This window comes from Psittacula echo (assembly GCF_963264785.1).
Source record: "Psittacula echo genome assembly, chromosome: 10".
Lineage (NCBI taxonomy): Eukaryota > Metazoa > Chordata > Aves > Psittaciformes > Psittacidae > Psittacula > Psittacula echo.
The window spans coordinates 16,459,707-16,477,461 of NC_137741.1; the positions used below are offsets into that span (position 1 = coordinate 16,459,707).

Genomic DNA, 17,755 nt, shown 5'->3' on the forward strand with positions numbered 1-17,755 from the left:
GTGAGGAACATCCAGACAAGGTAGAGTCCAGTAAAAGCTCCTTACTGGTCCCACTGGCAGCACATTCCTCCCAGGCAAGAGCTGGGAAGGTGGAGGACCTGGTGCCAAAGGGAGGTTTGAGAGCAACCCATTCAGCTCTGACATCCAACCTCCTACTGTCCAGCATTGCCATCTCATCCCTGGTTCCCTCTGGCTCCCCTTTCCCCACTCTCCATGGTGAGAAGGAGCAAACCTCTATAACAAGCACAACCAGCACTGACACAAACACAGCAGTGCTACCCAGAGGGCAGACGACATCCCCGAGGGAGCCATGTTGCCGGGGGCCAAGTCCCGTGTCCTTTCATAGAGGTGCAGCTTGTCTTTGTTGGAGTGAAGCATCTTCACGTCCTCAAAGGCATAGTAAGCAGCCAGCATGAAGTTGACATCCCCTGTGGTGAGGAGGTCGAAGACGCAAGACTGGAAGTAGAGGTCCTCCACGGGCAGCTTTTCCCTGCACTTGGCTGTGGCTGTTTCATACGTAAAGGCCTCAGGAGGCGCCTGCAGGCTGGGCCCCTTCCTCCGAGCACGGCCCTCTGTGGCCTGAGCCGAGCGGATGGTCTGGAAGTCAATCTGTTGGTTGAGCGGACAACCGCGGAGGCACAGGTAGAGGCCCTGACTGTCCCGGTCCTCCACAGCATTGACCACCTCCTCTGGCATGCGCACGGCGAAGGTGAGGTACCGGCCCACCTGCCTCACCACGATGGTGGTGCCAATGTACTTTGCCTGGATCTCTATGTGTTGGCCTGACACCTTCTCGGTGATCTTCAGGCTGTTGGCTCCATGCTTATCCCCACCGTTCTTGGAGCCATCAGCAAAGGCAGCGGGCAGCTCGTCCATCTCTGCCTGGTACACTTTCTGGTCCACACACTCCTGGAAGCTCTTGAAGATGATGGTGAGCTGTGAGGGGGGAAAGAAAGGAACAGGGTTACAACCAGCAATGACCACCTGAGAGCATACAGCCGTCACCAGAAGCAGCATCAGCATGGGAGGTGGAGAAGCTGTCTGCTCAGCCTGGCCAAGAGCATGCCTTTCAGCTCATGGGTAAGTGCTTCATCCTAAGTTGTCCCAACTTTTAGGTACCCAGGCATGGCTATCTTGCTTCAGCACAGGCATGAGGACAGCATGTATGGAGTCAAGAGCCAGAGGCTGAACTGAACGTACCACCTGGATCTGCGCTGTTATCTCCAGCCCCAACCCAGGAGCTCTCATGTAGCCAGGTGCAGTATCACTGCTCACAGCCTGTGGCGACATGCCCCTGCATGCAGTGCTGCCTTGCCTCCAGGCCTCACAGATGGCAGAGGGGATGAGCCCTGACTCTTTTAGAGGTAGGTGGTGGAGCTTCTTCTCTGACTCCCATGGCATTTACATCCCAAGGGCTGGACCCCTTTCTTTCCCTGGCCAGTTGCAAAACAAGAGTCTTCTCCTCTAGGCCCCAGAACATACCATGATCCACCTCAGTTATGCAAACACAGTGTTCAGTATGTTGGAATGGGCAAATCCTTCTGGGGGTGATATGGACATAGACTGAGCCTAACGGGCCTCCCCACCCTGGCTGGGCTTAAACACAGGTCCCTTGCTGGAGGAAGGACTTCCCAGCTCTTGTTCTTCCTTTGCTGACCCTGCTTTTGGGGGGAAGGCTTGATGAGGAGGAAGAAGAGTAGAGCTTGCTTGGGAGGAAAAGCAACTCACTCTTCTTCCTAGGTAAACCATGCTTCCTCTTTTACCTCTTGCAGACTTGCTCTTCCTCTTTCACCTCTCTCCATGAGGGAAGCAATAGGGAGCCCTCCTTTCGTGTACCCCATGAAGGGGCAGACTGAGGCCTGTCCAAAGCACAGCAGGGCTGGAGGAGAGACAGCTCCAGCAGTGACCTCCTCAGGGTTCAGCCCTGCCTCTGGCAGCAGGAAGAAGGGTAGACCAGCGAACATCATGCAACAACATAAAAGGTCCTATGGACCAAGAAGCTTCCATCTTTTCCAACAGCACACGTTCCTCTAGCAGTGACCAGCAACGCTTTCACAGCTCATGCTGCAGATCTCATGACTAATTCCTCCTCACCACAAGCCCGTGAGGCAGAGAACGGGTGAAAAGGCTCAATTAAGATGGTGATCCTGGGATCCAGCCTAGGAACTGCACATTCCTGGGGTCAAGGGCCGTTTTTCTCAAGCCAAACTTCCCTGCAGGCTTCAATAGGTTTTTATGTCTTTTGGTAGGTAAGGAGTTGAGAGCATCATTAAGTATCTTTAAGGAGATTTATAAGGGACAGCTCAAAACCAGCTTAGACTAAAAAGGTCACATCCAGAGCTGAGAAGCAGCCCCTGTCCTACCTGTACTTCTCTCCTCTCCCCACATGCAGGGAGAAACAGAACTCCCAGACATGGTGGGACAGGACATCTTCCAAAATCAAGAGGATGCCTCTTGCTGAGACTCCTTTTTTGGCATAAAAAGTGGCATTTTAGCTTTAGAGCTTGTGCACCATGGAGCAACGTGACAGTCCATCAGCTCCACGTCTCTCTTGAAGCTGAGGCCATGCCACACACGTTCTGCTGTATCACAGCAGCACGTTTTCACCTGTGCTTTCTCACTGTTTGCCTTGTACCTTCAGGATGTTTATTTAGGCTGTCAAAGCACCTCCAGAACAGACTGTGCCCCACAAAATACCTGGACTTGGCTGCTCACCACAGAGACAATTACGAGCCTGGGCAGAGGGAAGGCTGTGTGAGGAACTCGTCTCCCTCCAGACTTCTCCCTGCAAGCTGACATCTCCATGGAGTATAGTCCTAGGTTTGCTTGGACCTTGGGTGGCCGTGACAGCTCTCTGAGCTGCACTATCTCAGCCTGCTAACCATGATGGGGCTGGATGTGCTCAGAAGAAACCAGAGACCATTAAAGGCAGGGTGGGCACCTGATATTTAGAGCCAAATGCTCAAATTCAGAGGAGATCCCACCCGGTCTCGCCCTTCCCAAGAAGAAGTGCAAATGGTGGAGAAAAGAGATGGTGGCAAGAAAGGCTGTTGAGAAGCACACCCCGTGCCCATCTCTGCTCACAGGGATGTGCCCAAGGCTCACCTTGCTGGTGGCGGTGGCCGTGGAGCCAGGCAGCACCGGCGTGTTGGTGACCTGGACGTTCAGGTAGTTATTGTCTATGAGCGGCCAAGCCCCTTGCACCTTGCAGGTTTGGAAAGTGTCTGTGAAAGTCCTAAGGTGGGGGTCCCCGAAGAGCCCACAGTGGGTATAGTTGGGGGCAGCCGAGTGTCTGTGAAAGCTCTTCTCATAGTGGCAGATCTCAGGGCTGTCGGAGCGCTCCTGGCTATCCCCGGGGGGCAATGTCCGGAGCCGGGGCTGTGAGGTGGGTCCATCCTTGGAGCAGTTGTGCTGCACCATGAGATCCTCTATGCCATGCACGGCAGAGTGGTAGGCCAGGTCCCCCCTGCAGGTGCGGGCGGTGCGGCGGGTGCAGTGCGCGTAGGCTCGCAGGGCCGTGCAGAACTCCGGCGCCTCCTCCGTGCCCACGTGGTGGGAGCCTGACGTGGCCGCCCAGAACTCAGAGTTGCACTTGAGGATCTTGCATGGGGATGTCACTGGAAGGACAACACGAGGAGGTCAATGCTTTGCAACGCCTCATGGGGGACATCCTGCTCTACCCCAGGCAACACACGGGCGTCCCCCTCCCGCAGCCCAAACTCATGACATCGGCTCTACCGCGTGATGGGGCCTCGCTCACCAGATGTGATCCTCTCACATGACCCGAGTCTCATGCATCAAAACCAAAGAAACCAACAGGATTTGCCCCAATTTAAGCCAAGAAGGGAAAGAGCATCCAGCCATTGGATTAACGCTCCTGGGGGAAAAGCAGAGTGTGGAAGAATGGGACATATTCATTAGCAGTGATAAGGATGATCGTTAATGTGGGGGGAGATGCGCTGGGGTTTTAATGCCTTTCTAGGGTTTGACATTCAAAGCTCTGTTCTGCATGAATCACTGTGAGCTGTGTTCGGACTGAACTCTACCAATACAAAAATCTGCCTGCCTTCCTTTTCCTCCTTGAAAGGTAGGACCAGATGATCCTTCAGGTCCCTTCTAACCTGGGATCCTATGATTCATGGGCACGATGAAAGCCAGCCCCAGCATGACCGCTGTGCCCCAGCCACATGTCAACGTGCAGAGGTCAGAGCAGGATTTATGCTGTGACCAACCCTGAAGCAGAGCCAGCGGCCACTCCTCATGGCTGCAGCAGTGCTGGGAGCAGCGCTTGCAAGTGTCCCTGTGCCCATGGAAAGAAGCAGGAGCCAAAACCACCTCTTTCATGACTGCTGTGTGGCTCTGCCCAGCCCTGGAAGCCTGCTCCCCATCACGGCCGGCTGAGAGAGAACAAGAGGTGGAGGAGAAAAACCGGCACGGCAGGGTGCGGGGCTGCCAGCCGAGCCCCCGCCTTGCGTTGCCCACACGGAGGCAAAGGAGATTCAGATCCTGTTTTTAACCCCCTCCCCGTCTGCTCCCTGGGGCAGTGTGGCTTCCCTGGAGCAGACTGGAAAGCAGCTGTGCACAAAGCACATGGTCATCGCTGAACACGGCACAGTGCCAATTCGTAGACTTGCTGAGTGAAGCCAGGCTCACACCATTTAAAATCCACAGTGTATTCCTTCCTCTTCCAGTCCCTTGGAGGGTTTGGAGATGGGATGGGCTCACGCACAAAAGGCAGCAGGAAGAAGAGAAGAAAAGCCCCACCATTTCCAGATGCTTTCGTGTTGCCTCTCACAGGCGTACCCGTATGTTCCCGTCTTGGGGTTAGTTTAGAAGGAGGCTGGCAAGGCATCTGTGCCAAATCCATTTCAGATTTGTTTAAAAAGAAAGTTACAAAACCCAGTATTGTTTCAGGGAAAACAGTGTGGTTTAGTTTTAAACATCACAGTGCTGGAAACCTAAACACAGTCGGTGCTGGAAAATCAGAAAGGGAGACCAACACTATAAAACACTAAGCAGTCAGGCTGTAAGAAACATGCCTGCCTCCTCTCTCTTTCCAACAAGAGTGAAGTGCAAATAGGAAATGGTGACAGGTTCCTCACAGTTTTAAAACTCATGTTTAATAAACTCAGATGCTAGCAACAGTACTGAGAACCCAGGAGCTGTTTTGTCTTGGCAGCATCCCATTTAAACCTGCAAGAAGCACTGCAGAAAGCTTTTAACTCCTCATTGACCAGAGATGACTTGGTAACAAGCTTTTGACCTGGGACATGGGCTCGCCTTTCTGCTAAGCTTTCTGCATGTATGGCTCAAATGTGAAAATAATAAGTATTTCATCCAAGAGTGTGGTTTTCAATCAAAATCATTTGGCTTAGCAGTGGGCTTACCATCATAGCCAGCCAGCTTGCAATGGAGTGTATTGCTTGGTGTTCTCCTACACAATCTAGGTTCCTTCCAGTGGAAGGCGGGCATCAAAAAAGCATGCAGGAGTGCGACCAGTGACACCACTGTCGGTTATCCCAACCAGTTGTGGCATCAGGCAATTAAAATCATTGCTCTCCTAGTAGTTATGCTAATGTGCAGCTTGAGGATGCCTTGAGGTTGCATGTGGCCGAACAACGCTCTGTCACTGCAGACAGACTTGCCAGCACAGCCTGGGGAGGAGCTGCAGGACACGTCCCTGGACACACAGGACCTACTTGCCCCATTTCATCTGACAGCTCAATCAGGCACTGGGATGCACTGTGCAAAGCATCCCCTCCAGCGAGCAGAGCTCAGGCTGCAGCTCCATCCGGCTGCTACAGCCCATCAACTGCCACAGAGGGGATTTTCTTCAGTCGGAATTAAGCTATATTGCTCTTTAAGGACATGCTCCATTAGCTTGGATCAGGACCATGAGCTGCAGCAGCCTATGAACACAACAGGATGCTGCAAATCAGCCCCCCAGACGCTCAGTCACATCCCAGTGCTGAGCATCCCTCGCTGCTGCACCGCTCTGTGGTGACAGTGACTTTGGAGTTAAAAACACCCCAACAAAAGCAGGGCAAGGAAGCCCATCTGCTTCCTCCCTGGGCCTGAAGGGGGAGCGTTCTTCTCTCAGATGTTATCGCTCTGGTTTTGGCACCCGTTCCCTTCTCGCTGTTTCTCTCAGGGCCCCATATAAGGCCAGATCTCCAAAGCCAGGTGCCGCAGCACAGAGGCATGTGTGAGCGAGCGGGGCAGCGCCTGGCCTTCCCCATGGACATCTTTCCAACCACACCAGAGGCCACCCTTGGCAAACCCCTGGCACTGCTGGGGAGGGACCACGGCCTGCACAGACTAAGGAGGACAGCAAACAGGACCCTCTCCTGCCACCAAGCATGCCTTGTCTTGTCCCCTCTGGCAGCAGCGCTGGCAGAGCGGTGCAGGCTCATTTGTACCCGTGCCAAGAAACGATGTTTATTCAATTCCACATAATCTATTTTCCATCGACTCACAATGGATCTGTTTTTCAACCACAGATGACTTAGCACGGAAACAAATCCCTCTCAAGCAGGAACCCAGCAAGACTCACCTGGGATGTGTGAGACACCCCTGGGTCCATGTGATGCCACTGCTGTTGTTCATCCTAATGGGTCCTTCATCCTGGGGATGGGTGATTTCAACCATCCCAGCCACCTCCCGAACTCCACATCATCTTTCTCCTTGAGGACAGGTCACCACTCAAACCAAGGACAAAATTTCCTTTGCTATCTTGAAACCAACAGTTTCAGACAGTTTAAAGCCAAAAGAAACTGCTGAATCACCTGGACTAAGACAGCCCCCACCATCCAAGGCCCGGTGCCCTATGTTTGTTCAGGTATACTTCCCATGAGAGCTCCTGCGGTTTGAAAAGCCACCCCTTTCCCTGGTCGGTTATTTCAGGAGTTTATCGCCTATTACAAAACAAAAATCTTGGTTCTAAGTGGATTTTATCTGACTCCATTGTAAGGACATAAAAAGAATCAGTGATTTTCTCCTAAGCAGTAAAAGGTCCGTTAGTAACCAGCATGTTTCCCACAAAGATCTTTACACGCTGCAATCAAGTCACTTGTCAATCCTCCAGATAAGCTAAATGGTTTGCACTTTTGAGTTCCCACTGGAAGGTGTTTGCCCAGCCCTGCATCAGGCCTCCCTCCAGCAGGCCAGTATCCTGCAGAACCCACCACCCCAATGGAACAGGCAATGCCAATGCAGGGCACACGCTCCCGCTCTCCTGAGGTCACCCCTGCCACTGGGGCATTGCACTGCAGCAGGCACTAGGATGTGCTGTTGACCTGGGACCTTCTCCAGAGCTCTGGTTTGCAAAGCACTGCTCCTGCATCCATCGAGCATCCTGTGGTCACCAAACACACACCAGGGGCCTGGAGGATCACATAACCCCGGTCCTCCTGCTCTGTAAGTAAGTGTTCAGCCACATAGATGCATCTGACTTGATCAGCTTTTTAATGATGACTGCCGCTATTTCCCTTCAGCATGTGTCAGTTTACCTGGATCTCATTTACTCAAATCAAGCTCTTTCAAAAAAACAGCACAAAATCAACAATTCCTCTGTTCTCCTGCAATTTCTCCAGTACAGAGAATTACTGGGAATTCATTTCATCAGCAAAAGCCAATTGTCCTGAGACTGTAGGGCACATGTTACCCAGACCTGTTAATTTGCAAGTGTTCACTGCTAAGAGATGTTGTTTAATATCCTCTTGGTTACTAACGGGTGGAAAGTATTTCATCACTCACATATGATGCAAATACATCATCTTGCCTCTTTCCAAATGTATGGATTGAAGTGTGGATGTGCAAGCCTCACACATGCAGTAAAAGGCTTTCTCGAAGAACGCAGTTAAATGTAATTACCTTTGGCCTCGGATCTGAGCACCTAGACTCAGGCTCCTAAACGCATATTTATTTAAGTAATCTAAATAAACCTATTTATGCTGACAGCTCCATAGGAAAGGCACAGTTCTCAGATGTCCTAAATACCAGCCATATCTACCAGCTTCAAGGAGATGCAGGCTGCTCAGCTTCTGGGCAGACAGCAGTCACCAACAGCATCAAAATGACCCTAAAATGAGTCAAAAGAATCGCACTGCTCCTCAAAAACCTGGCTGACAGGATCCCTTCCAGCAAGGTTTCCCCAGTCTAAAGCAAAACCAGAGAAGACGAAGGACATCAGGCCTTTGCAATCCAGCCCCTCATGCTGTCCCTGACCCAACAGGGAAGCCTACAAAAGCCACCCCACGTGTGGCCATGCTGTACCCCCATTTCGATGCCTGCACGAGCTGTGAGACCAGATACAGAGAAGAAACAGGGTGGTGAGACACTGGCACAGGCTGCTCAGAGAGGTGGAAGATGTCCTATCCCTGAAAATAGCCAAGCTCAGGCTGGATGAGGCTTTGAGCAACCTGGTCTATTTGAAGACATCCCTGCTCGTTGCAGGGGGGGTCGGGCTAGATGACCTTTAAATGTCCCTCCCAACTGCAACTATTCTGTGATTCTATTTTATGACACACATCAGCCGGCGCCTTGTCACACCAGGGAGAGAAATGAGTCCCTGGGTGCCGTCCACAGCACTGATGGATGGGGTGTCATGGGCAGGGGCACCTCTCCTGCAGCCCTACTGCAGGCTGTGGGGTGAGGAAGACCCAAGAGCCACCTGACCCAAGCCTGGTGAAAGAGTTTGTGCTTGATGGCAGCGACCTCCTTTGAACTGTTAATCAAGCACAATCTTGCAGAATAATAGCCTGGTTATTATTGCCTTGTTTGCATAACAAAGAAGTCCAATAAAACTGATTTGACTGTGCTCGGAGGGGGTGTGAAAGATCAGCCCTGAGAAAAGAGCTGCAGGAATGCAGCAAACTACTCCAAAGCCTCAACCCAGGAAGAAAGACAATGCAATTTGCCATCAAGAAAAGCCCAACAGACCAATAAATTACCCATGTGCAAAAGGATTAGATCAGGTTTCAGTTGCACTGAAGTGGGAGGAGGACCAAGAGGAGGGAACTGAAGGAGAAAAATAAACCTGCCTCTCTTAAAGAGCTGGAGCTCATATTTTGCAAGGGCGTGCACGAGGAGGTTGGCTGGAGGGGCCACCTTCCATGCTGGGGCCTGGGGTTTGTGCTCTCTTCCACTGGCAAAAGCAGCAGATGCATTAAATCCAGGCAAAGGATGCACCGATAGAGCCCCTGTGGATGGATCTGAGAGCATACCTCAATTCATGCAGCTTCTTTTAACCCAGTCCCTGTCTTGCTCAAGATGCTTTCTCCAGTTCCTTCAAGTCAGAAGAAGGACACAGAAGGAGTTTTCTCATTTCCACCTATGTCAATCACTAAAGCATCCGGAGGAGCTGCCACAACCAACTCCCTTTTGTCCTCAGCGCAGAGTTCACGGCCCCCCATCTCTCTCCAGGCGTTGTGGAGACACGGGGCAAGCACAGGCAGGAAAACAGCAGAGTCAGTGTCTTCACGGCTATGGCAGGAATAGTTGGATGCTGCTGAAGGAGTCCTTGATCGTTCCTGTCACTTAGTCAGCTCTTTCAGCTCAGCGTCAGCTTACCGCTGCCCCGGCATGCTTAGCGGGGCCAAATGCATCTTCCCCCAGTCTCTGAGGCTCCTCCAGGCTCACCTCAACATCCACATACAGGGAGAAGAGTGAGCAGACACCACTGGAGAGGGCATCAACCATGGAGCTTGTAGCTGGCACGATGAGTGGCAGGTGAAGCTGCTCTAAGAAATACCAAGTCCAGGATGGGCTGAAAGGAGGAACCAGCGCTGACAGCCAAAGATGCAACCAAGTTGATGACTGCTCTAAAACTTCATCCTGGGATTCAGGCTTCAACACTGCCTTTGCTACAACCGTTGAGCTTTCATTTGCTCGGAAGAGGATGTGCTGGCGGATGGTTCAGAGGATGCAGGTTTTGCTCCACCACAAAGTGTTGAGTGGAGGATGAGGTGGGAAGCGATCTCCTATTCTCTATCTGCAGAAGGAGGGTTCTAACAAAGCCGGTTCCCTATTGTGGAGGGTAGCAGTGCTAGGGCTGCACATCCGACTACCCCAATCAGGGAGCTTTCGCCAACAGTTTTCAAGTGCTCGTAGATCTCCTTGAGGAGAGTGTTCCATTTCACAGATGAGAATGGGAAAGGTTTCACCCAAGATAAGCCCAGTGGGAAGAAAGGTAGATTCACTCTCTCACCACAAAGCATCACCCTCAGTTTCCTCTCGCAGCCAACACCACCCATGTGCCCATCCCTCTGAAGCAGCAGTACCTGGACAAGGCCACCTCAACCAGCCACCCCCATGGCTGAGTGTTCCTGGTTTCCAGCACTCATCGCCCTCCCCACGCCGGAGCTGTTTTCCCAGGGTGCCTTTGAAGGCTCCGCTGCCACCCACCAGCGCCTGGGGCCCCCCAGGCACAGCAGCAGGTCCCTCGCCCTCCTCCCCCCTCGCCTGGCTGGCAGGGAAACTCTTTCTGCTCACAGGTGGATTCCCTCTAGGAATAATCATCCCCGCTGTGCTCTTGTGAAATTCCAACCCTTCAAACGCAGAGGTAAATGAGACATGGAACGAGGAGATGGAGAAAAGCCCGGAGCACATAAATCTGGATGAGGCAAATTTATACAATTAAAATGCCTGCCAAAAAATTGCGGCATCTCCATCAGAGGCGTTGGTTTGGGCGCAGGGTGTGGGGTGGCAGCTGCCTGGCCAGCAGGCAGAGCTCCACCGGCCCACCGAAAAACCACACAGGCACTCGACCACAGCTGGAGCCACGCTCAGGGATGCAGGGGATCTGGTGGATCCCCTCCTTCAGGCTGGGCCCTGAGCCGGCACCAGGCTCGTGCCCCATCGCTCATGCCCCATGGAATCAAGTAGGTTATGAGAGACCTTTAAGATCCTCCAACCATTACCCCAGGGCTGCCACGGCTGCCACTAAACCATGTCACTGAGAGCCTTGTCTACACAGTTTGTGAACACTTCCTGGGATGATGACTCCAGCACTGCCCTGGCCAGCCTGTTCCAATGCCTGACCACCCTTTCTCGACCTATCAGCTGTTACCTGGGAGAAGAGACCAGCCACCTCCTGGCTCCATCCTCCTTCCAGGTAATGGTAGAGAGCCTTCTCTTCTCTAGAATAAACACTCCCAGGTCCCTCAGCTGCTTCTCGTCACACTTGTGCTACAGACCCTTCACCAGTTCTGCCGCCCTTCTCTGGACCCACTCCAGCAACACAGTCTCTTGTAGTGAGGGGCCCAGAACTGAACACAGGATTAAAGATGCAGCCTCACCAGTGCCGAACGCAGGGGGATGATCACTGACCTGGCCCTACTGGCCACAATATGTCTGATACAGACCAAGATGCCATTGGCCTTCTTGGCTGCCTGGGCACAAGATGGCTTATATTCAGCAGCCATCTTTCCATCAGGCAGCTTTCCGGGAAGCCACAATATTTAAAATGCATCCGATTATTGCCCCCATCATGGATTCAGGTTTTAAGAGAAAAAGTAACTTTCTTACTGAAACCCACTGCCTAGTTCTGCTGCTCCCCACCCTTCCCTCCCCAGTGATGCTCTCACATCACTGATGCTCTCCACATCACTGTTGGCTGGCAAAACCCGAAGCCAGGATCCATCCCTAAAATGTTCTGCCACATGTCCTTGTCATCTCAGAAAAAGATGGCTGGAGTGTGTCACACAGCAAGAAAAGAAGTAGCTTATCCAAAAACTTGAATGCCACAGATCATTACTAGGGCTTTGGGGACCAAAGTCTACAGCTGTACAGGAAGGAGAGGAAACCGAGGGAGGAGAGAACGCTTCAGGCTCAAGCTAAGCTTGCTCTCTGCCTGGCCTATAAAAACCCTGTATATGCAGGGATAGCTCTGCTTGCTGGGAATTAAATGGCCAGACTCTCCTGGATAGCTCACGCAACAGAAGTCTTCTGGTGCTCCCCCCTGAAGGACCTGCTGCTCTCCATCTGCAAGAACACCAGCCTCTGGATGCCCCACACACCATGGCTGGGCCGTTAGACAGAGCAGCTCAGTCTGTTTCTACGAGGGCTGCGTGAGTGTAGGAGCCAGCTTGTTCTCTGCAGTAAGAGCCCAATGACTTCATCAAGGGGATGGCATCTGGTTTTGCAGTTGGCCATAATTCAATTCTCCCCCTTGCTGCAGGAATTTCAGCTGGTGAAGCAGTGATTTACTCAGCCAGGCTGCACTTGAGTGCAAAGCAATCTTGAGGCTACAATCGAACACCCTGTTATTTTGAGAGCTCGCAGGCAAGGGAATAAATATCCTCTTCTTTTCATCCCAGTGGTTGCCAAGTGCAAGGTACAAAGCTTTTTAAAGGCATTTAGGGGCTCTCCTCTTACAAGCACGTGCCTCGTGCCATGTACAGCCAGGCAGGGCCCTGCCTGCACAGCTCGCTCCTGATCTGCAGCATCAAGACAGGATTTACCAGGACAGCGAGAAAAAGCCCAGGACACCCCTCACCTGCCCCACTACAGCTGCATCTCTGAGCATCCCTCATCCTCCCCAAAACCCTTCCCTGTCACTCCGGCACCTTGACTTGCAGCAGCCCTGAGTTCATCCTGGCCCCCTTCAAACCACCCAGGATGCTGATTCTCTTTCAGTTCTGGGTTCCCACATTCCCTATTCCAAGTCTGGTGTCTGCTCCAACGGGAAAACCAAATCAAACCGATCCAGATGGACCAACACCCCTCATCTTTGACCTTCTTTGCTGTCCCACTAACGCTCATTCTTTCGGAGCTGTAGTATCAGCTGCGGGGTTCCCTGAAGGGCTGATGGACTGAGGAGGGGCTCACCTGGGTCATGCATTGCCCTGCCAGAGCCTTATGGGATGTGCCCATCAGGGAGCTGGAAGAAAGACTGGAAAAATCCTTGTTGCTGGAGCCTGATCGAGTGGCACATCCCAGTTGGATCACGCCCCGGCTGGATGTGCTGGATCCCGGCTCTCTGGGGACAGCAGGTTGGTGCAGAGGCCGAGCAGAGCCCCAGGTTAGGAAGTTTTTATGGCTGCCCAGCCCTGTGAGCACTTTCATGTGCACATCCAACTCAGCACAGCTGGCTGGGCCACAAAGAAGGAAACCTCAGCTACTGCCACAATAAACCTAAAGTCTTCTTCATATCCCCCCATTCCCAATAACCAAGAGCTGGGAATTTCAGGATTTTCTGTTTGAAGAAAAGCAACATATCCACCCCATCTGCATTAAAAACAAGGCGCCTCCTTCCAGCCCCACAACGAGTCTGGCTGGCAATCGCAGAGAACTCCCTGTTCCAAGTATGAGACCGGCTCCGAGCGAGCAACAAAACAGGGAAGCCAAAATATTTCCAGGTTTACGTTTGAATCCTTCCCTTCTCCTCTGCCCTGACAACATCCCGCACAGGCGTGTTCCTCCCCTGCCGCCACCTTCCTGTTCCCAGCTCTGGGGAGGTGTTTGAACAGCCCCTCAGCCCCCTGCTCAATTTCAGCTTAATGCTGCCATCACGTCCCTGCCTGTCGCCAAGAAAAGCCATTTATCAACCGATCCCATGCACCGTCAGTAGGGATGGATCCTTCTCTGGAATCAACCTGGATGGACCTAGGGCACAAAATCCCCATTTTTTGGGGAGGGAGGAGTGTATTACAGCTTAAAGTTGAAGACAGACAGGGAAAGCCAAAGCAAACTGGAGTTGGCAGCACAAAGCCTGACATCTGGGGCAAAACTAGGCCAGATTTTGAAAGTACAAAAGGATTTGCAAGAAAACTCATCCCAGCTTGTATTGGGAGGCAGAGGTGGGGACAGCCGAGCACTCTGGGATATCAGGGTCCCAGACGGGAGGGCAAAGTGCCCATGAGCATCCCACACTGCAACCTGGCACAAGCCACAAGCAGGAACTGTCAGCAGTGGCCTGCTATGCCCAAGCCTCCTTCCTCAGCAGCCCCACGCTCGGTGCTCACATGGGAGGACCCATACGGGGGGACCCATGGCAGCGCCCCAGCCCAAGGGAGCTCGATAGCAGGGGCCACCCAGAGGCAGCAAGGTGAAGCCATGAGTGTAAGAAAGAGCAGCATGAGCGGGAAACCAGCCCGAGGGGTGAGTGTAGGGGGGGTTAAGCAAATAAATAAATACGCAGAGCTCGGTGAGGCAAAGATGTGACACTGAGTGCCCAATTGGGAGCCTCCAGCGACCCTGTTCACACGGGACCCTCAGGAGGGGTTGAAGCTTCCTCGCTGTTGGGAACCCCCAAATTCCCCAAACGCACAGGGGAAAAAGGCCGAAGGATTTGCCAGGGGAAAAAAAATCCCCCTTTTTCCTATCTCCCCACCCCAAAAAGCTTTCAACAGCAGCCCCCGGCGCGCTCCCGATCCTGCGCATGGCGAGCACCGTCTCCGCCTGCGCCCCACTCCCGCGGGCTCTGGATCACCTCGTTCTGCCAGTTCTTTGCACCTTATTTGACTGCTGACGGGAGAATCAAACAAAGCAGCAGCCACATCTCCTATCAAGTTCTTTCTTGCACCGTAAATCTCACAGCCCTAACGCTTTGCAACTCAACCGTTCCGAAAAGGGCGTTAAGCAACACGGAGGGGAGCAGCTCCAGAGCTTCTAGAAGAAAACACACACACACACACGGGGTTCAGCTTCCAGCTGCTGGGAAGTCCCCTGGGAGAAGCGGGGTGCGGAGGGACACCCCACTGCTAAGTGCAGCGCTGGAAAGGTTCCGCTTCCCTGCGCCAGGGCGAAGGAGGGAGGAAGGGCACAGAGCAGTTCTTTATTTATTTCCTACATGTGTGTGCAAGACGCTGCACCTACGGTTATGCAAAAGAAAGGCAGGGGCGACTTCGGGATTAATACATTTTAAAAGGGGAAGATTTACTAATGCAAAAAGAGAAACACGGAGATTTCAGCTTTGGGGCTTCTCTTTCTCCCTCCTGTTTTTCTCTCCTTTTTTTCCCCCTCCTTGCAAATGAAGGGGGAAAAAAAAAAAAAAAAAAAGAAGAGGTAAAGAAACTGGAGAGTTTTGGAAGGAACAAATCCGCCTCTGTGGACTTGGCTTCCCCTCCCCCAACAAAAACAAGCACTCGGGGCTTGAAGGAATTTGCAGGCAGAGATCTGCCAAAAACATTGTGAAAAACTGTGGGGGATTCATTGGAAACAGATGGCGTTTTCAGCTGTAATTCTGACATTCTCTCCTTTTCTGACACCACACAAACACACCGGGCGGGGGGAGCCGGGACCCGCACTAGGTGCGGCAGGGGCTGCGCGGGCTGGGGCGGGGGGGGCGATGTGCCGGACCATTCGGTTGCCATCCCGCCCTCGGGCAGCACAACAGCTCTCCAGTGGAATAATGGTGCTGAGCCACTGAAAACCTCCATCCCGCGGCTGGGAGCGGCGAAAAGGGGGAGCCAGACATAAGTACCCCCCGTCCGCCGCCGCGCTGCCGGCCCAGGTAAGCCCCGGGGCCGAACCTCCCCCTTCGTGGGGCCCCCCCCCAGCATCCCAAAGAAACCCCCTTATCCCTTCCGCAACCTCCGGCTCTGCCCTTTCCGGGGGGGCTCGGAGCGGGGACCCCCCACTGCACTTAAGAGGCAGCAATGGGGCCTCTGGGGAGCTCATCTGGGGGGGTCCCCCCCTTTCCAAAGCACCGGGCACACCGGGGAAGGGGAGCACAAGGGAACCTGCCCGCCGCTGTCACAACAACCCTCCGCCGGGGGCTGCTTTGATTCCCACCATCTCCTTCCTTGTGGGATGAGACAAAGAAGATGAGGTCAAGGAAGAACCCGCACCGCGACTGCTTGGGAAAAACGGGGATGGGGGGGGGGGGGGGCACACACCGAACCTGAGCCCCGCTCGCTCGTTTGAAACATGTGGCAAAGCGCTGCAGAGAGGGAAGAGAAAGAGGCCCCGAGACAGGGGCCGGAGGCGGCTGTCCAAGGGCTGGAGAAACACGGGGGAAACGCTGCGAAATGAAGAGGCTGTTCCTTACCTGAAGGGAAGATGCAGAGAAAGACAAGGAGGATTTGGAAAAGTCCCAGGGCTGTGGATCCTGCCCCTCTCCCCATACCCATCCATCCAGCTCGAGCTTTAACCACTATCCTCTCCCTGGAAGAAGAGTTGGAAAACAAAAAAGAAAAAAAAAAAAAAGAGAGAGAGAGAAGAGAAGAAGAAAAAAAAAAAAAAAAAAAAAGGAGAAAAAAAAAAAAAGGAAAAAAATCAATCGAAAGAAGGAACTGGAAAAAAAAAAAAATCAAAAGCCCCACATGGCTCCGCGGAGCGAAGCAGGGACGGGCGGCCCCAGCTCCGGTGGCCTCCGCACTGAAGGATTACACAGACGTTTTCTCCTTCTCCTCCTCCTCTCTTTCCCCTCCCATCGCAAACCAGCCCACACCATCCATCATCCCGCTGCCTTCCAATGTCCGCATCCTCTCGCTCTGCCTCCTCCTCCCGCCGGAGCCTCCCGGGAAGGGGCGGAGGAACGCGGTGCTCTGGGAGGGAGTGGGGCGGGAGGGGACGGGAACACACGGTGGGGGTGTCCGTGCTGCGCGCCGGGCCCGAACCCTCCGTGCCCCGTTGTAGGGAGGGTTCGAGTGCGCTTGGCCCCGAGGGGGTCGGGTGCGGGGAGGGCTCTTGGTGCTGCCTCGCGTCGTGTGTTCCGCTGCCCGAGAGGGATTTGATAGGGGCTTCATCCAGCGCACCACGGTCTCAGCGCCCAGCGCGCCCTCCCGGCTTCTGTGCCCTGGGGCTGACCGGAGCGTTTTGATGCCCCCAGAATGAAGGAATCTGGGGCAAAGGGGCCCACGTAGAGTGAGGGGAAAACTGAGGCAGGGAGACGGCAGGCAGCGGGATTTCAGGAGCGATGCTGCAACCCGTGGGACACTGACCCCCGGCACAGGGAGCTCCTCCACACCACCCCAGCCCTGGCTGCGTGGTAGGTGTGAGCATTTCGCAACCTTTCCAGGTCGTTCACCCTCACTGGCACTGCCAACGCTGAAGTAAGCCTTGATGACTCAGAAACAGCAAGTCTCCTTATCGTTATCGTTAGATGACAGTCCTCAGAGGGGACGACTCTTGGGGGTCCTGAACCCAGGCTGAGGACTGATGGAAAGGACTAATGTGTACCTGTGCTCTCTTAGGACATCTACCACAGCCTACTCTGCACCACCAGCCTGTGGATAGACATGGATGTTCACCTTTTGCTGCAGGAAGGTCTCACCAGTTGCATTGATTGTTACCCTGGAGGTCTCACTTTGTGAGCATCCCCTTAAGAGACCCTTTGGGCAGCCCTCAGGCAGATGGCAGAACTGGGAGTACCCTTCCTGCTTATGGACCACGTGAATGGAGCAGCAGCTTGAAGAACACAGGGATTTGCCTGCTGGGCTTCAAAATCCTGCTTGATGCCTCAGCATGAGGAGGTGAGCAGGTTGGATCTGCAGCCCCACCACCCCAGGGGTCTGCTCCACCGGGAAAGGGCCAGGCCCAGAGGGAGGCATCCCCTTAACAGCCTACTTGGAGCTGTTGAATATCTCCCTTGAAGGATGTTATAGCCACAGTGAACTAAGACAACTTCACTTGTGAATGCGAGTGCCCACGGGAGTAATATGCTTTAATTAATATGCTTTAACTTCCTGTTTTAGATCATTTGCCTTCCTGTGATGGAGTGACCCCTCTGTATCCTAATGTTTCACCTCCTTTCTCATCTTATACAAAGAATAAAAGGTTGTTTCACACAGCCTTTCTCTCAGCTCTGCAA

At 53.3% G+C, this 17,755-nt stretch overlaps 1 protein-coding gene across 1 annotated transcript; it reads right to left on the reverse strand.

The window, feature by feature from the left end:
* Window positions 1-234: 234 nt before the first annotated feature.
* On the reverse strand, window positions 235-16,626 carry RGMA (repulsive guidance molecule BMP co-receptor a; the record flags this gene model as incomplete). The annotated part of the gene is made up of 3 exons (XM_080626565.1): window positions 15,992-16,626; window positions 3,106-3,617; window positions 235-936 (listed from the first exon to the last, which is right to left on the reverse strand). The coding sequence occupies exons 1-3, from the start codon at window positions 16,071-16,073 to the stop codon at window positions 235-237; spliced, it is 1,296 nt and encodes a 431-aa protein (XP_080482691.1). The 5' UTR covers window positions 16,074-16,626.
* Window positions 16,627-17,755: the final 1,129 nt, after the last annotated feature.